The 25997-nt window shown below is 42.0% G+C and overlaps 1 protein-coding gene and 1 long non-coding RNA gene across 3 annotated transcripts in view; both read left to right on the top strand.

Annotated features, from left to right (window-relative positions):
• LOC149985241 (uncharacterized) overlaps window positions 1-25997 on the top strand; it is a 1026866-nt gene that overhangs the window by 667639 nt on the left and 333230 nt on the right. The gene's annotated exons all lie outside the window — the stretch shown is intronic.
• LOC110497088 (tripartite motif-containing protein 44) overlaps window positions 1-25997 on the top strand; it is a 74170-nt gene that overhangs the window by 20592 nt on the left and 27581 nt on the right. The window contains exons 4-5 of one of the 2 annotated variants that reach the window (XM_021573089.3): window positions 6999-7292; window positions 14430-14455. In XM_021573089.3, coding sequence (XP_021428764.3) covers window positions 6999-7292; window positions 14430-14455 — 320 coding nt within the window. The remainder of the gene's footprint in view (window positions 1-6998; window positions 7293-14429; window positions 14456-25997) is intronic. The other variant, XM_021573104.3, reaches the window with a different exon arrangement.

The raw sequence follows: 25997 nt of genomic DNA, 5'->3' as shown, positions 1-25997 counted from the left end.
GCAGAATGGGGCTTTGGATCTCCCTGGAAAAGTGTTAATTTGGAGTGGGGCCATTGTTGCCAGAGGGAGGGACTGACCGTTCAAAGTCATTTGCTCCTAATGTTCCATTAATGCTTTTTAGCCCTTTTAAAAACATTACAGATACCCTGGGACTGGGGATGAGCACCAGCAGGACCTATATGGGAGGAAATGACCTTCACAGAAAGTTTCATAACAAGTGTACACAGAGATGCGCAGTATGTATTTTAAATATGCATTTCAGTTACTTCTGAGTATTATATAATTTGTATTACGCTGGGCTGAACTACACTCCAATGTATTTTGTAACAAGATACTTTCGAGAACTCTAATTAGTATTTTCAAAATACCAAATACTTTTCTATATCACTTGTTTTATAGTGGTTCACCATTTTTTGGCCCCCTTTCACTTTGCATTGGTATCAGAAGTCTGATGGCACTATGTTGTGTTATTTTTTTTGTTTTATTTTATTTCACCTTTATTTTACCAGGTCGGCCAGTTGAGAAGAAGTTCTCATTTACAACTGCCACCTGGCCTAGATATAGTAAAGCAGTGTGACAAACACAACAGCACAGAGTTACACATGGGATAAACAAACATACAGTCAATAACACAATAGAAAAATCTATATACAGTGTGTGCAAATGTAGAAGGCAATAAATAGGCCATAGTGGCGAAATAATTACAATTTAGCATTAACACTGGAGTGATAGATGTGCAGATGATGATGTGCAAGTAGAGATACTTAGGTGCAAAAAAACTAAAAAACAATATGGGGATGGGGTAGTTGGGTGGGCTATTTACAGATGGGCTGTGTACAGGTGCAGTGATCAGTAAGCTGCATCTGCTAAATTGACTTAATGCGTATGTAAAAATGGACAATCGCAAAGCATGCAGAGTATTATTCTTATGAGCTCCGCCCTGAAACAAGGTTTTGCCTAGAAGGGATATAGCTTTTGTAAAAATGTACTTTTCTTGGCAGATTTAGGGGAATTTACGCAGCAGATTAGGAGACTGAACATAGCAGGTTAAGAGAATTAAGCTGTCTCATCTAGACATGACCCTGAAACAAGGCCAATAATAATACCCAGTGTGCTTTGTAGTTAATTTTGGTATGTACATTTTCACATATACATTAACATTTTGGTCATTTAGCAGACACTCTTATCCAGAGTGACTTACAGTGCAACAAAGGTTGATAAACAACAACATATCGCAGTCCTGGCTAGTAAAACATTTCTGTAGCCATTACTGAGAATGTTGCTGCTAGGGCCGGCTACTTGAAAATAAATTCCTATATTTTAAAATACATATATTTTAATTAAATACATTTCAAAATACAAGTATTTTGTCTTTTTTTTGTTGTTGAATTTTACCCCCTTTTTTTCTCCCAATTTTGTGGTATGCAATTGTTAGTAGCTACTATCTTGTCTCATCGCTACAACTCCCGTACGGGATCGGGAGAGACGAAGGTTGAAAGTCATGCGTCCTCCGATACACAACTGTTAGGAATTTTATGAATAATGACTAAACAATATCTACATTTTAAATAGAACTATAACTAATGAAACTTATGCTCTGTTTTATTATATCTGATTAATAATATTAATTCATAAGGAAGGGATTGTGTAGCATGAAACAGGGAGTAATTAAATAAAATAAATACCATTCCAGCCAGGTTGGAGAAGACTGGAATTGTGGGTTTTTAAGTAAGCACAAAGGGTCGTTAACCTATGGTTGAACCAACATAACTTAGCTCTGGGATGTTTAGATAAGGTGTTTTCCTGGGTTTTCCATTATCTGAAACTGTCTTCTAAATAGTGATGGATGAAGGTGAAGATTCCAGAAGTTAATAGATAAGTGTGTGTCTGGAGTGAGCGAGCTAGTGGGTGGGAATAAACTTTTCAACTTTGTTGGGTCCTGGGTGATAGGAGGAAAAACATTTTATAACCTATGACGTCATATTTTGTATATAAACTGTTGTTCGTGGTTACATGGGAGCGCGCTCCGAGAATAAATACTATTATCTAATTTTGATAAGACTGGTCTCTGTCTATTTTATGCAAATAAGAATCTTACAAATTCTCATAAAATAGACTAAGTGAATTCAATTAATGAAAACATATTGGAATTATGAAATTACATTAACAACAACCCAACCAAGCCGCACTGCTTCTTAACACAGCGCGCATCCAACCCGGAAGCCAGCCGCACCAATGTGTCGGAGGAAACACCGTGCACCTGGCAACCTTTGTTAGCGTGCACTGCGCCCGGCCCACCACAGGAGTCGCTGGTGTGCAATGAGACAAGGATATCCCTACCTACCGATATCCCTATCCCTACCGACAAGGATATCCCTATCCCTAATGGCCAAGCCCAAGATGTTTTCTAATCTTCCGTAGCCGTTAGGGCATATGTATGCTAAAGATTTCAAATGTATGCATGACTATGAGTTCAAGTGATCGTTAAAGAAAATTGTAAACACATACAGGCTTTAGCTGTTTTGGAGCTAAGTAGGTAATGTTTTCCTGTTTCTTATAAATGACTTGATTAGCTGGTTGTGACCGTTGCTTTGGTCTATTTCTGAGTGTTGGCTCTGTTAGCATTCTCTATCAGTACTAATTGGTAGCACCACGTTCTGAATCTCCAACCCCAAAGGAGCCACTGTCCGTTGTCAATTTCATTGGAGTGTACACTGTATAGACTTCTGCAGTCATGTGCACAGCACTCTCTCTCTCATGACCAATGTTTAAGAAATTTGCTATATTTAGTCAAACACAGATCACAACTCTTCTCTTTAACATTTTGATACCAAACAGTCGTTGTCTGTCTTCGTGTAGCCTCAGAGGCACAGTGGCCCAATGTACAAACACTTGCCAGTGCCCTCTCTATCTCTTTCCCTCCCCCCTCCCCTTGTTGAGCCCTGTACCCTCTCTCTCTCTCTCCGGTAGCCCCAGTTGGAGGCCTCAGTCTGCTCCAGTGTAAATTAAGATTAGCACGCATGGCTGCTTCCCCTCTCACTATCAGGACTACCAGGGAGAGAGGTCCAAGGGCAGAGGGCCATGCTCCATAAACAGAGGGCCAGTGGTAGGAGCGCGCACCATCCGCTCTGGTGCAGGAGTTGTAGGGACCCAGCAGCAGAGGGCATGGGGGTTCACTGGAGGCCCTGGAGGATAGTAGAGGTGGTGAGAAAATGTGTCACCGTGTCAGATTGATGACATGAACACAGCAAATTTGAGATCGGAATTTCACCACACAGTGTTAAATTTGAAAACTTTCTTTGAAAGTATATTTGACCATCTCAAATAGTTTTAAACTAATAGTTTTCTAAGTGTTGATAAACTTACATGGGTGTAACATATTCCGACTTTAATTACAGGAGAACTTACATTTTCTACAACCAGATCTCTATATTTTATGTAAATGGTATGTTACGGAAGGGTCTAGAAACCTTTTTTGTGATTTCACATTTTTGAGAAACCTTGTTAAGTAGCATGGGGTCCTGAAAAAACATGAACAAAGGCTCCCAAAACACCCAAATACGTCATTTTAGAAACAGCAAAGCTCTCAGTATGGTGATGCAGGTCTTTAGATGTTGTACACATTAAATTGTGTCATTCCAAACTGTATCTGCAATGTTATATTCCGTTTTGGTCGACTCAAGCCGATTCCCCTATCCAGCTTCTCCATTCTCCATGTTATGCCTGCTGCTACAGGTAACTACCAAATAAAGGAAACACCAACATGTCTTAATAGTGTGTTGGACCTCCACGAGCTGCCAGAACAACTTCAGTACACCATGGCATAGATTTTACAAGTGTGTGAAAGCACCCCGTGATTTCAATATACAAAAGGGACCCTTCTATAACATGCCAATTACATAACAAATAGAGATTTGTTTTTAGAAAACACTTCTCCTTTAACACTTCCTTAGAGCTGATGCTGTTACACTTTCTCAGTGTTAGGCAATTAGTGACTCGTTTTGGGTTATTGTTTTAACACTAAGCCTTATTTCCATATTTATCTCTTAGGTACCCGTACCACCCACGATTGTGTTTGCTAGTGACAGAGACATGATTGTTGCATTTGATGGCTTTCAGTCTTGTAGCCTTCAACAAGTGAGTGCCTAAGTCAATATTTTATCATAAAATGTAATTATTTATGACTATACATTACTTTGTTTTACAATACCATACTTTAACAGACTCGTTTTAACCTAACACACCGGTCTGAATCTCATTGTTTGCAGGCCACATTGGCAAGTCACATTTTTCTGGCTTGCAAAGTGGTATAGCATTCTTATTGGAATCCAGCCACAGATAGTATAGCCAACAATTGTACCTTTTTTTTCACCCACAACTCAGTTAGAATGAAGTGCCTTAGACCACAGCGCCACTCCGGAACCCATATAGAGTTTTATAGTTTGTTAAACTTTGAAATCAATGGTTTTTGTTTAAAATGTATGCCGAAGTGAAAAATCAGAGCCAAAGCGTAATTCCATTGCCGTGGAATTACCCGCCAATAGGTGAAATGGGACAGAAAAAATCACTTCTAGAATCAGTACACTGGTTCTGTGACTACTAATTTGCTGTGATTCGATCACCTGGAATCAGAATGAAGGACAGACATTTTTCAACTCCCCCATATGAAGGAAGTAAATCAAAAATGTTACATCTCTTTGTTGAGTTAGGGAGTAATTTGGAGAATCTGATTGCTTGTGCAGAGATGCCAATAACTGACAAGACTTTGGTCCCCAATGCCCCCAGCTTTGGCAACTTCTTTGAAACAGCTCCACTTGAGCAGTTATGGGGAGGGGAAGGATGAGTGGAGGTGAGGGTAGATGTGGGAGGGAAGTGAGATGACGTGAGGGCATAGGGGGTGTCAGGGGACCTTGACAGGGGGCTGTGCGGTGCTCCTCAACGCTTCACCATCTACGTTGTCAAATCAAATGTTGTGTTGTGTTGGAGGCAGAGGCAGAGGCATCCCAGTGAGGGGCCTGCTAGTGGAGGTGTCATATTCTAATGAGTCATAGCTAAAGAGAGCTCGGCGGCATTGGGAGATGGGAAATGGATTACAGGGAGTCTCAGTAAGCAGTTCAATTGCCCTGAAAGCCAAACAGATGGCATGGCAGAGGGGCTCTGAAGACTCTATCTGCAGACTGGAGCCATGGAGGAGGGCCTGGGGAGGAGATGCACCATGCCAGGCTGCAACCAGGTAGCAACCACATGGCACAGACACAGGACTGGCTCTAGGCTTTTGGGGGCCCTAAGCGAGATTTGGTTGGGAGACCCCCCCCCCCCCCCCCATCTAGTGGCAAAACATTTTGGTGGCCCCTCTCTTCAAGGTGAAGAGAAAATGTTTAGTTATTTTCTTGCAATTCTACACATTTTGCCTTGGGGTGGAGAGAAAATATAGTAATTCTAAAGGAAGTATTCTACAATTCTAGTACACGAAGAGGGGCGAAGAGAAAATGTTGCAGTTGTATAACACATTTCATGCAATTCTACTGATTTTACCATGGGGCAGAGATAAACTACTTGCAGTTTTACAGCTAATTTACTGCAATTCTACACATTTTGCAATGACTTATGCCATGTTAATATGATATCTGAAGAAGAATGATTAACAAAGTCAATAGGAGCCTCCTGGAGGTAAGGGCCCTTGGTCACGTGCTTATTGTCATAACTGAGTGATTTCCCCTGAGATAGACCACCTGCAAAATCCAACTTGGCTATATTGTAAAAATTCATGAAAGCCAACATTTAGATTTTTGGTCTTAATTTAAGGTTAGTTAGGCATTATGGTTAGCAGTGTGGTTAAGGTTTAAAAACAGATTTGTATGACTTTGTGGCTGTACCAGCTAGTGACCATTCTGCAGAGCTGTCTCTAGAACAAGATTCATTATGAAAAACGTTGGTATTCGGCCATGGTTACTACAAGTTTAGATAGCTGACTAGACTAACTACCAATCTAAAAAGTGATAGCTGACATGACTAATTGAGTGACTGTCACTGACTGACATAACAAGAGAAAAACTGCTGATGCACAACCACATTTTGAAATTGCACCATGTGTATTCTACTATTCTTACTCTCAACAGTAAGTTGAGACCCTTAGTGACCGGGGGCCCTAAACGACCGCTTATGTCGCTTATGCCTTGAACCGGCCCTGCACAGAGAGAGAGGAAGATCATTAATTTGACACTCCGAAAGCGTGAAACAGAGAAAAAGAGGAGGTTGAGGCCCCATCCCCTTTTCACTCTCACTCACTCTCTCTCAATTCAAATCAATTCAAAGGGCTTTATTGGCATGGGAAACATATGTTTACATTGCCAAAGCAAGTGAAATAGATAATTTAAAAAAGTGAAATCTTTGTCTCTCTATCTCTCTCTCTCTTCATCTTTCTGTCGCTCTCCGTTCCTCCTTCTCTCTGTCACCTTGTTGCTCTAGTCTTTTACCCCATCATCCTCTGTTATTTTATAATCTCCTCGTCTCTCTTTTACTTCTACAATTATGCACTGGCTCTCTACTTCTCCGTCTCTTTTCCCTGTTTTAGGTCTATATCTCAATAATTTATATCCTACAAAGGTAGTTCATTCAAGTTCATTTGAAATGACAGTAATGTATCTCCTCACCTTACTGAACTCTCTCTCACTTTCTTCACGTTCTTCTCCATATTTGACCTTCTTCATCTTCCTAACACACTCTCTCCCTCTCACCTTCGTTTCCATCTTAAGGCTGGTTTATAGTCCGTCTAATAACATGTCTATAGACCAGTTGAATGCGGAAAGTGTTGTTGACAAAAACAACATTAATTTATAATACGGGGCGTGTGTCTGTAGACGTGTGTCTGTAGTCCCTCTCATCCTCCGCTTCTTCCTCTAATTTCTTCACATTCTCCTTCCATCTCTCTCCAAAAGTAGTTGAACTGAAATATTTACTATATCTCTCTCTCTTTCTCATTCCCTCTGTCTCTTCAGATGTCTACAGAGCAGTTGGAGGCGTATGTCAACAATCAGTTTGATGACCTCTACCGGCTGGTTCGTCTGGAGGAGAAGAGGACCCTCCACCTGGTTGACCTGAAGGAAGCCTTCCTGACTGCCGCCGCCGCTGAGAATATCGCTGAGATCACCATCCACACCAAGCGGCTCCAGGAGGAGATGGCCTGCATCACACAGCAACTGGGCCAGCTGGACCAGGCTGGGGCACAGCCTGGGGCAGCAATAGCAGCCCTAGTCCAGGCAGGAGCACCTGGCCCGAGCCCCAGACCAGTGGTGAGGCATCTCTCCCTTATACACCACCATGGTCAAGGTAGATGTTACTGATCTTGGATCTGTTTAAAGCAGCAAAGACTTTATATTTGACCCATCACACTAGGATATATGAAAGGCATAGCAGGCAGCTTCATGTTGATTGGTATGAAGTGTACAGGAATAAAAATGACTTTATACAAGCTTTTTTTTATTGGAAAGCAGCGTGTGTAAAACTATGGTGGGTTCTTAGATGTAAACATGTTTTGCACTGCATAGCCAAGGGCTTAAGTGTAGCTGTGTATGTCCTCTGACTGCACACACGTATGCACCCACACACACACACACACACACAACAGCTGGAAATACTCTACCACCTATTCTACATACCAATCTCTACCAAGGTTATGTTCTCACATGCCCACACCATTACTCAAATGCACAAATATACACAGACATGTTTTCTCACAATGATTTTACTGAGTTCATATAAGGAAATAAGTCAATTAAATTAAATTAATTAGGCCCTAATCTATGGATTTCACATGACTGGGCAGGGGCGAAGCCATGGGTGGGCCTGGGAGGGGATAGGCCTCTTGGGAGCCAGGCCCACCCACTGAGGAGCCAGGACCTGCCAATCAGAATGAGTTTGTCCCCACAAAAATACTTTATTAAAGACAGAAATACTCCTCAGTTTCATAAACTGTCCGGGTGGCTGGTGTCAGACAATCCTGCAGGTTAAGAAGCCGGATGTAGAGGTTGTGAGCTGGTGAGGTTACACGTGGTCTGCAATTTTGAGACCGGTTGGACATAGGGACAAATTCTCTAAAACGACGTTGGAGGCGGTTTATTGTGAAGAAATGAACATTTAATTATATTGCAACAGCTCTGGTGGACATTCCTGCAGTCCGCATGCCAATTGCATGGTCCCTCAAAATACATCTGTGACACTGTGTTGTGTTACAAAACGGTACATTTTAGAGTGGCCTTTTATTTTCCCCAGCACAAGGTACACCTGTTTAATGATCATACTGTTAAATCAGATTCTTGATATGCCACACCTGTCAGGTGCATGGATTATCTTGTCAAGTGAGAAATGCTCACTAACAGGGATGTAAACAAATGTGTGCACAAAATTTGAAAGAAATAAGCTTTATGTGCGTATTAAACATTTCTGGGATCTTTTATTTCAGCTCATGAAACATGGGACCAACACTTTAAATGTTGCGTTTATATTTTTTACAGTATGCACACTATTTATACAAAGGTATGTGGACACCCCTTCAAAAGAGTGGATTTGGCGCCACACCTGTTGCTGGCAGGTGTATAGAATCGAGCACACAGTTATGTAATCTCCATAGACAAACATTGGCAGTGGAATGGTCTGAAAAGCTTAGTGACATTCAACGTGGCACCGTCATAGGATGCCACCTTTATAACAAGTCAGTTTGTAAAATTTCTGCCCTGCTAGACCTGCCCCGGTCAACTGTAAATGCTGTTATTGTGAAGTGGAAATGTCTAGGAGAGACAACGGCTCAGCCAATGGCTCAGCCGCCGAGTGCTGAAGCACGTAGATATCATCCTCGGTTGCAACACTCCAAGTTCCAAACTGCCTCTGGAAGCAATGTCAGCACAACAACTATTCGTCGGAAGCTTCATGAAATGGATTTCCATGGCCGAGCAGCCGCACACAAGCCTAAGATCACCATGCGCAATGGCAAGCATCGGCTGGAGTGGTGTAAAGCTCACCACCATTGGACTCTGGAGTAGTGGAATGTCTTTTTCTGGAGTGATGAATCACGCTTCATCATCTGTCAGCCCGACGTACGAATCTGGGTTTGGCGGATGCCAGGAGAACGCTAACTGCCCGAATGCAGTTTGGTGCAGGAGGAATAATGGTCTGGGGCTGTTTTTCATGGTTCGGGCTATGCCTTTTAGTTCCAGTGAAGGGAAATCTTAAGGCTACAGCATACAATGACATAATAGACGATTCTATGCTTCCAATATTGTGGCAACAGTTTGGCGAAGGCACTTTCCTATTTCAGCATGACAATGTCCCTGTGGACAAGGCGAGGTCCATACAGAATTGGTTTGTCGAGATCGGTGTGGAAGAACTAGACTGGCCTGCACAAAGCCCTGACCTCAACCCCATCAAACATCTTTGGGATGAATTGGAACGCCCACTGCGAGTCAGGCCTAATCGGCCAACATCGGGGCCCGACCTCACTAATGCTCTTGTGGCTGAATGGAAAAAGTCCCGCAGCAATGTTCCAACATCTAGTGGAAAGCCTTCTCAGAAGAGTGGAGGCTGTTATAGCAGCAAAGGGGGGGACCAACTACGTATTAATGCCCATCATTTTGGATTGAGATGTTCCACGAGCAGGTGTCCACATACGTTGGGTCATGTAATGTACAGTACCAGTCAAATGTTTGGAATAAGCTAACATTTTGGAAATTTTTCAGATTGTTTTGTTCAACTGCGAACAATATCAGTCAAAAGTTTGGACACTCAAAACTATGAAATAATACATATGGAATCATGTAGTAACCACAAAAGTGTTAAACAAATCAAAATGTGATTTAGATGTTTAGGTTTTTCAAAGTCGCCACCCTTTGCCTTGATGACAGCTTTGCATGCTCTTGGCATTCTCTCAACCAGCTTCACCTGGAATGCTTTTCCAACAGTATAGAAGGAGTTCTCATATGTGCTGAGCACTTGTTGGCTGCTTTTCCTTCACTCTGCGGTCCAACTCATCTCAAACTATCTCAATTGGGTTGAGGTCGGGTGATTGTGGAGGCCAGGTCATCTGATGCAGCACTCCATCACTCTCCTTATTGGTCAAATAACCCTTACACAGCCAGGAGGTGTGTTCAGTCATTGTCCTGTTGAAAAACAAATATTATTCCCACTAAGCGCGAACTAGATGGGATGGCGTATTTCTGCAGTATGCTGTGGTAGCCATGCTGGTTAATTATGCCTTGAAATCTAAATTAATCAGACAGTGTCACCAGTAAAGCACCCCAACACCATCACACCTCCTGCTCCATGCTTCATGGTGGGACCCCACCATGGGGAGATCATCCGTTCACCTACTCTGCATCTCACAAAGACACAACAGTTGGAACCAAAAAATCTCACATTTGGACTTATCAGACCAAAGGACAGATCTCCACCGGTCTAATGTCCATTGCTCGTGTTTCTTGGCCCAAGCAAATCTCTTCTTGTTATTGGTGTCCTTTAGTAGTGGTTTCTTTGAAGCAGGCCTGAGTCACGCAGTCTCCTCTGAACAGTTGATGTTGAGATGTGTCTGTTACTGAACTCTGTGAAGCATTTATTTGGGCTGCAATTTCTGACGCCTTTAACTCCAATGAATGTATCCTCTGCAGCAGAGGTTCCGATGTCGTCACTATTATTCTACTGTCAGGATGGTGTATTGGAGGCGAAGTCAAGTGCAGGAGAGCAGATACAATGAACAGGCGCACTTTTATTATAGTTCCAAAAACGAGAGCACTACATGAAACAAACGCGCTCAAAAAAACGGAACATAAAAGTGGAGCGCGTAAACTAACACTACCTAACATGAAAATAATTACACACACCACATGATGGGAAACAGAGGGTTAAATACAAGTAGCTTAATTGGGGAAATGTAAACCAGGTGTGTATGGAAACAAGACAAGACAAATAGATATACGAAAAATGGATCATCGATGGCTAGACAGACGGTGACGTCGATCCCCGAACGTCACCCGAACAAGGAGAGGGGCTGTCTTCGGCAGAAGTCGTGACATCTACAATGTATAAAATAGTAAAAATAAAGAACAACCCTTGAATGAGTAGGTGTCCAAACTTTTGACTGGTACTGTGCATGTATTCTCTCTCACATGCACACACACCCCTTCTCCACACACTCCTCCTCCCTCATACTAGTTAAGAGAAAGCTCTCATTACTTACAGGGTTAAATTAAAGATCCTGCTGGCCCATTACTCACCTGCTATAGTTTAAAACTACTTCAGGCTCCCAGTCAGGCAGTCAGGGAGAGAGGGAAGGTAGGCTGTATTAATGGCTGTGGTCGGCCTGCCGATTGGTTTCCTGGTTTGAGAAATGGGCCAGTGGTAGGCCCGAGTTCATTAAGGCCCTAATTGGATGGTGATGGTTGCCCTGTTTGTTCTCTTCTGGAAGTCATTGCTGCAGTGAGTAATGCCTGCTGTGACTTAGAGACATCGAGGAGAGAGAGAGACAGCGAGAGAGAGACTGTCTGAGCTCCTACAGTGGCACTTAGGTGTGTGTGCCACCGTGCTTCTACATCTGCATTGTTTGCTCTTTGGGATTTTAGGCTTGGTTTCTGTATAAGCACTTTGTGACATCTGCTGATGTAAAATATTTCATTGTGTGTGTGTGCATGATGAGGTACAAATAAAAAGAGTGTGTGTGCATGCATTTATATCTCTGTGTGTTTGCAAGAGATACGAAATGGAGAATGAGATGGAAAGAAGCCCTTAACACCAATTTATACACACAATCTAATCATTCTCCAGCGAGTTTCAGTTCTGTGTGTGTGTGTGTGTGTGTGTGTGTGTGTGTGTGTGTGTGTGTGTGCTCGCTAAGCAGTTAGTCTAACTAGAGGCAAGACTGATAAAGAATGGGCCATTTGTTATGTATTACAGAAATGCATGGGCTCCTGTTTTCCAGTGTAATCTACAGATCTGTCATTAAATCAATAAAGAGCGGTGCGGGCAGTAGGTAAGCAGCTGTACAGACGTACGCCGCTGTGTTTACCCTCCAATCACCACACACCATGATTACTGAGCACTTATCTGTCACCCCAGAGGAAACCATCTCTCAGGCTGTCTCACAGAACACACGCACACACATCACCTCACGTAGCATACACAAATAGTCAGAGAACACACACACATAGCAGAATAAATCCGGGCGAGCACACTCATTTACCTATGCTTATGTTGTACTGTAAAAACTGCCAGGAAAGTACCAAAATGTATTTGCTCTATGTGTGTACAGTGCACATAATCGTGTTGACACAGACACTGATTAGACTTTCTGAAATACACATTTTTGTCACACTCACACGTATTCCAAGAGTGACACAGACAGGAAGGAATGCCTCCACCCATACAGATAGACAGTCATGCACACTGACTTTTTCACATGCCCCAGTGCATCAATACACAAAGAAACACATTCCATTGAATTGTGTGAGGTGTGTTTGCTCCCGTATGAGTCTGTGTTATTGTGCGTACTAGAATGTGTGTGGCTGTTTGTGTAAGCAAGTTACAGTAGTGTCCACATTTCTGTGTGAGCAAGTGTGTGTATGAGTTTGGCAGAGGAGTGTATAGTCAGCTGGTCCAATCAGCCATTAGTCAATCATTAAATGCCAGGTGTGCGGACTGTGTTGACCCAGGCCTGAACTGTACCTAACCTGGTCCTGAATCAGACCTAACCTGGTCCTGAACCAAATCTAACCTGGTCCTGACCTGGTCGTGAACCAGACCTAACATGGTCCTGACCTGGTTCACAGTGAGGGGCAGAGGGGCTGATCTTAGACAACCAATAGTCTAGAAAGTAAAGCTCATAGTGACTGAACAATTACTGCCATCACTGTAGACCACTCATTCTACAGTATGTTTTCACCTACATCGGACCTGGGTTACAATTAAGTGATAATGCCAGAGAAGCCGGTGTTTGGAGGATATATTGGTACAGGTTTTGTTAGGCCCGAGACACTGTTCTAATCGCTTGCTTTCTAGCTAGCCAACTACGGCTAATTTACAGTCACGTCAAACAGTGCAGCCAGAATAACAGCAAACTAGCTGCATTTGTTTAAGCTGTTTTCTAGTGACATTTATTTGGATACATCCATAACAATGAGCTAATGATGCGCGATATCGCCTGTTGTTAAAATGTGCTTTATCGTCAGAACACTGTTGTTCAGAGGAGCTACCCAACAACACAGATAACACAATCACTTCAATCTGAAGCTGGAAAGACAGCAAACTAGCTACACTTCGTTTCATTTGACCTGTTTTCTATTGACAGTTCTTTGTATATATCCACAAAAATTATGCTGATTCATGATTTCGACTGGCTGAGAAAGGCTGCCTGCCTGTCTGTCTCATCCCAACTCATTACTATGGGACAGCTATAGATCGCATTTGAATATTGAAACACTGTTGCAAATGTTGGAGAGACAAGCAGCAAGATTAATACAAATCTCCACTGTTGAAAATGAAATGTTAGTCTAAATAGAAATGTGAGATAATGTCTAGATGCTATTTATAGTGGAGATGCCTGGCTGGGCTGATGAGACAGTGGATTATGCAGTCAGATGGAACAGAGTAAATAGGCATTTTAACGTCATAGATTTAGCCGGTGGTAACTTTCGAATAGACACTGACTGGAATGCATTTTTAACAAATTAGTATTCAGGATTAGACCCACCCGTTGTTTAATGGTAAACTAAACACCACCCGGCCTCACAATATGTTCTTATTTTTACATTCACCTTTTGAATTCATTTGAATTCTGCACCAATTCCAATGAGATGTGGGAACTAAGTGGGAAGAACTATGGCAGTATTCTGTTGTCTTGTTTTAATGAAAAGCAGAGAGATGGCGTTAGCGGCTCAGGGTCCTTTGAGGGAAGATACAGTACAGTGCTGTATAGTTAGTCTCTGTGGTCCTCCACTAGCTGCTGTCTGGGCTGGTGGCTGCTAATTAAAGTGTGAACAGTGTCTACTGTCAGAGTAGAGCTCCACCGCTTTATTCATTTACTCTCCTCTCATGTGACACAATGATATGTGAAAGCCACTGTCTCACACTCACAGTCACTCAGTAACACGGTCACACGCTTACTAAGTCACACTGTAAAGCTGTCATTAAGGCACTGTCTCAAAGCCAGTATCACACAGACACTCATTCTCAGACACTTTCTTAAGCCCTTTTTTATCCTTGGGTAGTACACGTCATCTACAGGTAGTGATATAGTAAGTATATAATAATTCCTACAGTGTGAATGTATTAAAGAACTGCTAAGTGTCTGAATAGCTTTTGATTTGTGAAGGCATGCCAGCTGTGTAGCTACAGCACCTCTGTGTTATTGGCCCCTGTATTAAAACTACTGTCTCCCTTTTCTTTTTCAGCAGCGCAACATTGAGGCCAGGCCAAGGTAAGTCTGATTAATAACATTCTGAGCATCTAGCAGAGCAGGGAGAAAAAATACATTTTAAAATCCCCACACTCAGGTGGTTTTACAGTGGGTTTACAGGGAGAGAGAAATACCACACACATCCATGCTGACACCCACATGTACAGTAAACGTGCATGCTCTCTCTTTCACGCACACACACACACACACACACACACACACACACACACACACACACACACACACACACACACACACACACACACACACACACACACACACACACACACACACACACACACACACATACACTTCTCTCTCCAGCCCTTGCACATAGTATCTCCTCTCCTCCTCCCCTTTAGTCCTGTATAGACCTTTTCACACTGCACTGTTCTTAGCCATGGGATAGATCAGCCTGTGTTCAAACAAGCATTTTTTATCCCTGGGCTAAGCTTTAGTCATACTTGTATTCCAAAGCCCTGGGCTAACGGACAAACACAACATGCAACCAACATTCTATCTCACCACGCCACCAATGTTATAAACAATACATTAATTAACACATTAGTTCCTCTAGCTTCGAGCCTAGCATTTGATTTCCAACAGTGATGGTTTGTATAAACCTTACAAACCTTGATGTTTGCCTGTCTGACCTTTTTTTTTTATTTTTATTATTATTGTTTCACCTTTATTTAACCAGGTAGGCTAGTTGAGAACAAGTTCTCATTTATAACTGCGACCTGACCAAGATAAAGCAAAGGAGTTCGACATATACAACAACACAGAGTTACACATGGAATAAACAAACATACAGTCAATTATACAGTAGAAAAAGTCTATATACAGGGTGTGCAAATGAGGTAAGTTAAGGGAGGTAAGGCAATAAAATAGGCCATAGTGGCGAAATAATTACAATATAGCAATTAAACACTGGAGTGATTGATGTGCAGAAGATGAATGTGCAAGTAGAGATACTGGGGTGCAAAGGTGAGGTAGTTGGATGGGCTATTTACAGATGGGCTATGTACAGGTGCAGGTGCAGTGATATGTGAGCTGCTCTGACAGCTGGTGATTAAAGCTAGTGAGGGAGATAGGAGTCTCCAGCTTCAGTGATTTTTGCAGTTCGTTCCAGTCATTGGCAGCAGAGAACTGGGAGGAAAGGCGGCCAAAGGAGGAATTGGCTATGCGGGTGACCAGTGAGATATACCTGCTGGAGTGCGTGCTACGGGTGGGTGCTGCTATAGTGACCAGTGAGCTGAGATAAGGCAGGGCTTTACCTAGCAGAGACTTGTAGATGACCTGGAGCCAGTGGGTTTGGCAACGAGTATGAAGCGAGGGCCAGCCAACGAGAGCGTACAGGTCACCGTGGTGGGTTGTATATGGGGCTTTGGTGACAAAACGGATGGCACTGTGATAGACTGCATCCAATTTGTTGAGTAGAGTGTTGGAGGCTATTTTATAGATGACATCTCCGAATATGAGGATCGGTAGGATGGTCAGTTTTACGAGGGTATGTTTGGCAGCATGAGTGACGGATGCTTTGTTGCGAAATAAGAAGCTGATTCTAGATTTCATTTTTGATTGGAGATGCTTAATGTGAGCCTGGAAGGAGGGTTTACAGTCTAACCAGACACCTAGGTATTTGTTGTTGTCCACATATTCTAAGTCAGAACCGTCCAGAGTAGTGATGCTTGACTTGCGGGCAGGTACGGGCAGCAATCGGTTGAAGAGCATGCATTTAGTTTTACTTGCATTTAAGAGCAGTTGGAGAAGGGCCAGAATTATACAGAATGGTGTCGTCTGCGTAGAGGTGGATCAGAGAATCAACAGCAGCAAGAGCGACATCATTGATATATACAGAGAATTGAACCCTGAGGCATCCCCATAGAGACTGCCAGAGGTCCGGACAACAGGCCTTCCAATTTGACACACTGAACTCTATCAGAGAAGTAGTTGGTGAACCAGGCGAGGCAGTCATTTGAGAAACCAAGGCTGTTGAGTCTGCCGATAAGAATGTGGTGATTGACAGAGTCGAAAGCCTTGGCTAGGTGTATGAATACGGCTGCACAGTACTGTCTCTTATCGATGGCGGTTATGATATCGTTTAGGACCTTGAGAGTGGCTGAGGTGCACCCATGACCAGCTCTGAAACCAGATTGCATAGCGGAGAAGGTACGGTGGGATTCGATATGGCCGGTAATCTGTTTGTTAACTTGGCTTTCGAAGACCTTAGAAAGGCAGGGTAGGATAGATATAGGTCTGCAGCAGTTTGGGTCTAGAGTGTCTCCCCCTTTGAAGAGGGGGATGATCACAGCTACTTTCCAATCTTTGGGAATCTCAGACGATACGAAAGAGAGCTTGTAGAGGCTAGTAATAGGGGTTGCAACAATTTCGGGAAATAATTTTAGAAAGAGAAGGTCCAGACTTTATAGCCCGGCTGATTTGTAGGGGTCCAGATTTTGTAGCTCTTTCAGAACATCAGCTATCTGGATTTGGGTGAAGGAGAAATGGGGGAGACTTGGAGAATTGCGGTGGGGGGTGCAGGGCAGTTGACCGGGGTAGTGGTAGCCAGGTGGAAAGCATGGCCCGCTGTAGAAAAATGCTTATTGAAATTCTCATTTATAGTGGATTTTTTGGTAGTGACAATGTTTCCTAGCCTCAGTGCAGTGAGAAGCTGGGAGGAGGTGCTCTTTTTCTCCACGGACTTCAGTGTCCCAGAACTTTTTTGAGTTTGTGCTACAGGATGCAAATTTCTGTTTGAAAAAGCTATCCATAGCTTTCCTAACTGCCTGTGTAGATTGGTTCCTAACTTTCCTGATAGTTGCATATCACAGGGGCTATTCAATGGTAATGCAGAACGCCACAATATGTTTTTGTGCTGGTCAAGGGCAGTCAGGTCTGGAGTGAACCAAGGGCTATATCTGTTCCTGGTTCTACATTTTTTGAATGGGGCATGCTTATTTAAAATGTTGAGGGAGGCACTTTTAAAGAATAACCAGGCATCCTCTACTGACGGGATGGGGTCAATATAATTCCAGGATACCCGGGCCAGGTCGATTAGAAAGGCATGCTCACTGAAGTGTTTTAGGGAGCGTTTGACAGTGATGAGGGGTGGTTGTTTGACCACAGACCAATTACGGATGCAGGCAGTGATCGCTGAGATCTTGGTTGAAAACAGCAGAGGTGTATTTGGAGGGCAAGTTGGTTAGGATGATACTGTATCTATGAGGGTGCTCGTGTTTACGAATTTGGGGTTGTACCTAGTAGGTTTGTTAATCATTTGTGTGAGATTGAGAGCTTCAAGCTTAGATTGTGGGATGGCTGGGGTGTTAAGCAGCCGAGCTCTGAAGATAGATGGGGGGGCAATCAATTCACATATGGTGTCCAGGGCACCGCTGGGGGCTGAGGGTGGTCTATAGCAAGCAGCAATGGTGAGAGACTTGTTTCTGGAAGGTGGATTTTTCATAGCCTCGGAAACAATGTTTCACTTTGAAATACAATCTCGCCCCTGTACAGAGAATACTGTCAATGAACAAACTTTTCTGATCTAGGTGAAATCATGCAAAACTATTATTATCATGGATATATCCAAATAAATGTTATTACAAAAGCTATGAAAACAGATGAAAATGGAGTGTTTGCTGCCCTTCCAGCTGTAGAGTTTGAAGCTTTAGTTGGCTACATGAGAAGACGTTAGCCAGCCGGCATAGCAGCCATTTTTGTTAGGCATACTGATTAAAGTATTTTGATTTTTGTCCTCAGATGGAAGGATGAAATAGTATGAATTTGGCTATCAAAATAACGTGCATAATAATTATAAGCATCACAAGTATATGTAAATTAAGTGACAATGCAGCTTTTGTGATTTGGACTGTGAGTATTCTAGGTGTTGTTCTAGACCCCGTTTTACACTGGCTATTTTGGCACCATGTTTTTTGGGTTAACCTCGAAAATTTGGTGCTAACCCTGCTCCAAGGCAGGGCCAGACAGCACTGGGCTAAGGTTGGCGCTAGCCCACTTTAGAATGTGCAAAATATAAACTATTGGAACCTAGAAAGTTGGCTGTCTGAAGTATTGCAATGTAAACATACTTTTAATCCGTCGGTCTGCATATTTCAAGACATGGCATATGGGGGAGTAGTGAGATATCCAATGGGCTGGACTATTCTTTTCTCATCACTCATCTTGCTAAAACGTAGACTAAAAACGTGGAAATAATTTAATCCGACCATTAATTAACACAATGAAAAAATCTGTGGCAAACAATAACGCAGGCACTAAGGATGGGGGTGTGAGCATGCGGGTCTGGGCAGATGAGATGTAGTCATGGTTTGTGTGCGTCTGTAATTTGTTGTTTGTATGTATACGTTTGTATATGGAGTAAAAATTAAAAAATCTTCCTTAGCCCAGGGCTAAGGGGCATTATGAATGCAACTTATGTGTGTCACATCCATGGCCCAGCCAGCATTTAGCTGCTCTAATCTCTATGCCCGCTGGAATGTAACGCTCAGAGTTGTGACGATCTCCCTGCTCCAATCACACGGCCACGCCGCTCCACTGGTCACTGGGCCAAGCCGGGCCAGGCTGGGCAAATGGAGAGACACACTGTCCACTAGTGTGTGGTCAAGCTGTAGTTTGATTATTGGGGTCAACCCAAGCCCTCTGGTGGAACAATCGTGCTTAGGCAGCACTGTGTTGTACTAAGCTTGTCTAGAAGGTAGTCGTGTGAAAGGTCTGTGTCTTGTCTGCTTGCCTGCCTACCTGCTTGTCTGCCTGAATGCCTGTCTACTTGTCTGTATCTCTGTCCATCTGTTCATCCTCTAGTTCATTTGTCTGACTGTGATTTTGTCTGTCTCACTTGTAGAGGTGTGTAGGTTAGTGTGTGAGACGGTGTGTGTAGATTGGTTTGTGAGACAGTGTGTAAAACAGTAGGTGTAACAGATAGCCTTTAGCCAGTCACACACATATTGATCCCCTGACACTGACATGGCTTTCAGGAGTCACTCGCCCGGAGCAGCTGCCTTCCCATCACCCCCTGCTGTGTCCCTATGGTGTGTGTCTCTCCAGGCCTTGATGTCAGGCTTCCCATCTCACCACATCTCTAACACACACACACATACACACACACACAGTAATGGTCTGAGACACAGGCAGAGCCTCCCTGTCTGCCTGTCTGAGCTGTGCAAATGTCAGCCTCAGCATCTCGGGTGGGAAAGAAATGCTTTATCTGAAAGGTACTATCTGGGTGAATAATGGTTAAAGGAGAACCTGTCTGATAAGACAGACACCTACAAGCTTTAAGCTAAAAGTTTGAAAAAAGAAAAGAGTGCTCAGTGTTTTATCTTTGGAATGTTGTTGGATTTTCAGAACATATGTATAAGTGATAACACAAATAACCAAATAACAGCTATGACGGGGAAACTGCATTGCCTTGCTCTGCTACACTCCTGAAAAACTGAAAAAGCCAGTGTAACAAATAAATATAGGATTTTGAGTATTTATTTTGGAGGAATATACTGTATTTGTAGATATTTGCAGATTCTAGTGTTTTGTTTTTAATGGCCATGACCCAGTCATGGAGAAGCCCAGTATAACTGCCATCTCAGGGGCTGTAGGAGCTTTAACCTGCCAATGGTAATACTGAGACCCAAGCACAATCCACTACTCTCTACTCCAGACCAGATGGCTGCAATTTGGGACCCCAGGGTGGCATAACGCTTCTGCAATGCCCTTGGTCAAGGTTAACACACACACATACACACACAGACATACACACATACACATAAAAGTATGCGCAGACACACATGAACGCGCACACACACCACCTTTCCCCATCTTCATAAAACTCCTAGGTTGCAGAATCCAGCCCAGCTCCCTGCCTGGATAAAGACATCAGATAATGACTGGTATAAAACATAATGAACTCATCATACAAGAAGGACGAGGATAGAGGGACGAGAGAGGGATGAAGGGAGGAATGTGACTGGGAGAGAGGAGGGAATGCAAGTATTTTTATTGTCTGAAGGGTTAGTTTACAAGCTTGGGAAGATGGGGATTGAGAAAGTGGAGAGGAGAAAATTAATTGGAGGAGGAATGGGAGAGAAAGATTTGTATTTATGTATTAACTTTTATTTATTCAGGGGAATCCAATTAAGACCAGAATCTCATTCTCAATGGTGCCCTGAGAAGAAACAATTCACAAAACAACATTATAATTCAATAAAACAGCAAAAGAGAAATTACAGATGCAGCAGTTACAGATGCATTACAATTCAACAACACAAATCAATTCTTACATTCAACCAAAACACTCGCAAACCTCAGTGAATTCCTTCCTCATCAGCGTTCTAAACTGCCCTATTGGCACCAGGGATTTGTATATTATGGGGGGGCATTAAAACTAAAGGCTGATTTACCTAGGTTGGTAGAGGCATGAGGGACCTCAAGAGTTAACCAACCCTGTGAGCAGGTTTGGTGCTTCATATTTCTATACTTTAACAGAGAAGTGAGATATGTTGGAAGCTGGTGCAGCAGAGCTTTGGAAACAAAAAGGGAGAAATTAAGTGATCTACGGGAATTTAGAGTAATCCAGCCGACCTTCTGATAAAGGATGCAGTGATGAGTATTAAACCTGTCACCTGTGAAAAAGTGAAGCACGCTATGGTACACTATATCCAAGGGTTTTAGAGTAGTGGTTGCTGCTTTCTTATAAATGGTGTCACAATAATCAAGAGCTGGCAGAAAGGTTGCCTTTACAACCTGCTTCCTGATGTTTAGAGAGAGGAATTGTTTTAAGATGGTCATACCATGTATCATTTAGCTATTTGATTGTGAGTTATAGGATCCTTCAGGTATAACAATTATTTTATAAAATATTTAATTTGGCGTTTAATATTATAACCCATAGAAACACATTGAATAAAGGAATTGAAAAAAGGTTTAATTATTTATTTACTAAATACCTAACTAATCACACAGAATTCACATACACACAATTAATCATAACTTGATTACAAATTACGTCATAAAGGAAAACGTCCCTAGTGAGCGGAACAGATATGACAGCTTGTTACACAAAGGAAAAGGGGCTAGGTTGAGTGAAAGAGCGGGAGACTGTGGAACAAAGGGAAAAAGCTGTGCTATCGTAAATACAGCATCTTATGCATTCTAAATTACCGCCCATTTGGAAAAGGAAAATGCAATAAAAATGTACTCTCTAGCAGGTATCACTTCTGTAGTGAATAAGAGTTCAAAAGTTCATACCATTCGTAACCAAAGCTCATGCTGATATTAGCTTCGTTCTGTAGTTATTATCTGAACCATTCTGACGTCCTCATATCCTCGGAACAGGAAGTTCTGTTGTCGTCAAGGCTTTATATAGGAAGGGAGAAGAGGGCGTGTTTGAAAAGTTTTATAGCCCATGTCCCTTCACAGAGGCGGGCCACTGAGTGAGCAGCCCTAACTTATGAAAACCCACATCTCACATTTTAGAAGCTAAAATCACATTTCATCCCATCACAAATAATTTCATATTCAAACATTTAAATTGAACAACAATTCCATGTGAATCCGATAACTCTGATGTGTAGACTTTCCACTGTAGAGTTTATGTCAACCTATCATTGATGAGAATGTCTCAGATGACAACCGAACTGACATCATATTCATTAAGTACCACCACATATGTTCAATTGTTCAGAATATAGTTCATTTCCCCCTACCTACTGATGTTCCCAGAATCTCTATGTTAACCAAGGTTTTTTTTTATGTAACCTCAGTAGGTTAGAGAGAGGAAAAAGGGGGGAAGAGGTATTTATGACTGTCATAAACCTATCCCCCAAGCCAACGTCATGACACAGGGATAGTTGCTCATTGAACCAAAAATAACAAAAATGCGGCGACATGATTTAGGATATCTTACCGGCAATGGGACAATGGTCACTGGTCACTGAGCTTGTTAGCAAACAGGGGCGTTTGTCAGAATGATTTCCAAAATAGTATATTTTTCAGGCTGGTTTAGTTGGGACTGGTTGGTTTAGTTAAATTTAGCTCAGTACAAATATCTTTCAGTCTATCTGAATCAATCCAGGTAAAGACCATCGAATATTAATCATTCGGATTTAGCATAGTTAAACATCAAGTCAGGCTATTTTCTAAGAGCAATTGGGAGGGCTGAGGGAGGATGATAAACTCCCACTAACGTTCGTTGGTCCATTATTACCAAGGCACACATTTAGAACAAACATTCAAATTGCTTGGGGACAGAGGTTGGTAATACACACAGCAATATTCAAGTTGTTCTTTATGAAATGGTGACACCCCCACCTCTGCCAGCTCTGTCAGATACATTATATCCATTCAGAGACACATCAGAGTCTGGCACAGACTTTTTTTTTTACCAAGACTCAGTAATTATAAAAATGTATGCTTTGGTCTGAGAAGCCAGAATTACAATAAGATCCATTTTCTAAATCAAACTTCTAACATTTACATGAATCGGTCCAAGGCCACAGATGTGGTATTTCAGATCAGACTGAGTCTCTAATACAAACATGCTATGATCAGTAGATAACCCTCTATATCAAATAGCCATGGGGTTGTCTTGAAATGGTATACAGTACAGTAGATAAAAGATTGCTTAGAACTGTGCCATTTTGTCTATGCCTCAAACTAGGACATGGATTAAAACAAGAATCAATGTGTTACCTGTTGCGGACAAGGACTGATATCCGATCACTTTTTTAGTACCCTTTCGATGTAAGCACTCAGCATCCAAACTCCTCTCCTGTTCGGGTGCAGGTCATCACTTTTTAGGAACTGTGGTTGCTCCCGAAACCAATCCAATGCTTTTTCTGAGTCCTGACTTCATCCAAGAGTCCAGTGCAAATAGTCGGGAGAAGTGATCAATTCCACGACCTAGGGAGAGGGAGGAGAGGGAGAGGGAGAGGGAGAGGGAGAGGGAGAGAGAGGAGAGGGAGTAAGAAAGAAAGAAAGGAGATAAAAAATAAAATAAAAATCCCAATCAATCGAGTCTCTCTGTCTCTAAAAGTTGATAATTGCTTGTCTTTTTAAGATGTTTTTCATCCTGTATGAGTTGCAAGTGATGATAGACAGGCGTTTAGGGAGTCAGTCCTTTTGGATATGGTTTCTGTTAGTTTTCTGATAAAGACAGAGGCAGGACATTCACTGAGGCCTATGGAATGCTTTCAGCTTTCTCTCTTTGGCTCCCTCTATTCAGTAGTTGAGATGTCCCCATTCAGAGTTTTGGAATAAGAATGCCCTAATAGAATATTCTGGGATTATTCAAAAATCTTGAGCTTTTCCTCGATCAAGGCTGCAGAGGATCAGGAACACTTGCGTCACAAGCTGGCCCCGTTTCATGTTATAATCGTGCTCTCTTTCTGTCCGTTCATCTTTCTCCACCCCCTGTTCTGTGTGGTGTCTTTCCATATCAAAAGTTCAATCAGATAGTCTATAAATAAAGAGAAGAGAAAACAATGAGATCCGGTCAAAGAATATACCAGCTTTATCCAATATAAGATTTGGAAAAGTTTTCTAATTTGAATAAGATAAGACGTTTTATTGTCAGGGAAATGTGTTGTTTTACAGGGTTGGGTTGGCAGTTGTGTCTTCCATTGCAGTTGTGCTACTTATAGCATCTCTTTTTCTTTTTTTCTGGGTTATATATCACTGTATCCCTTTTTAGCTGTCAATGACATCACTGAGCGATGGCCCCGAGGGATGAAATGTACTTCTACAAAGAGTGCCTTCAGAAAGTATTCACACCCCATTGACTTTTTCCACATTTTGTTGTAACAGCCTACATTTAAAATTGATTAATTTGCGATTTTGTATCACTGACCTAAACACAATAACCCATAAGTATTCAACTCCTTAATTATGGCAAGCCTAAATATGTTCAGGAGTAAACATTTGCTCAACATGTCACATAATAAGTTGCATGGGATCATTCTGTGTGCAGTAATAGTGTTTAACATGATTTTTGAATGACTACCTCATCTCTGTACCCCACACATACAATTATCTTTAAGGTCCCTCAGTCGAGCAGTGAATTTCAAACCTATATTCAACCACAAACACCAGGGAGGTTTTCCAATGCTTCGTAAAGAAGGGCACCTATTGGTAGATAAAATAAATGGAAAAAGAAAAGAAGCAGACATTGAATAAATATCCCTTAGAGAAACGTGGCGTTATTAATTACACTTTGGATGGTGTATCAATACACTCAGACAAAGACACAGGCGTCCTTCCTAACTCAGTTGCCGGAGAGGAAGGAAACCTGCTCAGGGATTTCACCATGAGGCTAATGGTAACTTTAAAACAGTTAGAGTTTCATCGCTGTGATAGGAGAAAACTAAGGATGGATCAACAACATTGTAGTTACTCCACAATACTAACCTAGATGACAGAGTGTGCCTCCTGTTTGCAATAAGGCACTAAAATAAAACTGCAAAGAAATTACCTGTATGTCCTGAATACAAAGCATTATGTTTGGGGCAAATCCAACACAACACATCACTCAGTACAACTCTTCATATTTTCCAGCATGGTGGTGGCTACATGCTATGTGTATGCTTTTCATCGGCAAGGTCTACAGAGTTTTTTAGGAATACAGCTGAGTACAGGCAAAATCCTAGAGGAAAACCTGGTTCAGTCTGCTTTCCAACAGACATTGGGAGACAAATTCACCTTTCAGCAGGACAATAACCTAAAACACAAGGCCAAATATACATTGGAATTGCTTACTAAGAAGACATTGAATGTTCCTTAATAACGGCCTAGTTACAGTTTTGACGTAAATAGACTTGAAAATGGGTGTCTAGCAATGATCAACAACAAACTTGACAGAGCTTGAATAATTTTTTAAATAATATTGTGCAAGTATTATACAATCCAAGTGTGCATAGCTCTTATAGACTTACCCAGAAAGACTCACAGCAGTAATCGCTACCAAAAGTGATTCTAACATGTATTGACTCAAGGGTGTGAATACTTATGTAAATGAGATATTTCTGTATTTCATTTTCAAAAAATCATGTTTTCACTATGGCATTATGGGTTATTGTGTGTAAATGGGTGAGAAACAAAATACATTGAATCAATGTTGAATTCAGGCTGCAACACAACAAAATGTGGAATAAGTCAAGGGGTATGAATACTTTCAGAAGGCACTGTACACTGTATATACGGCAGGTAGCCTAGTGGTTAGAGCGTTGGGCCTGTAACTGAAAGGTTGGTAGATCGAATCCCTGAGCTGACAATGTAGAAATCTGTCTGTCTGCCCCTGAACAAGGCAGTTAACCCATTGTTCCTAGGCCGTCATTGTAAATAAGAATTTGTTTTTAATTGTCTTGCGTAGTTAAATAAAAAATATATATATATATTTACCAGAAGGCATTGCTGTGGTGGAGCTTTTAAAGTGCGTTGGCTCACACCTTGTTTAGCAAACACTGCTCCATTTAAGCAACCACTCCAGGAACAAAGGACATACAGTATGTGTGTCAAAGAGCTACGGGACTGTGATGTGCATAAAGTCTGCTTA

This window comes from Oncorhynchus mykiss, chromosome 2, assembly GCF_057628025.1.
Source record: "Oncorhynchus mykiss isolate SJ-2025 chromosome 2, ASM5762802v1, whole genome shotgun sequence".
Taxonomy (NCBI): domain Eukaryota; kingdom Metazoa; phylum Chordata; class Actinopteri; order Salmoniformes; family Salmonidae; genus Oncorhynchus; species Oncorhynchus mykiss.
The sequence above is the reverse complement of the archived record's forward strand: the minus strand, read 5'-3'. Positions and strand labels throughout refer to the sequence as shown.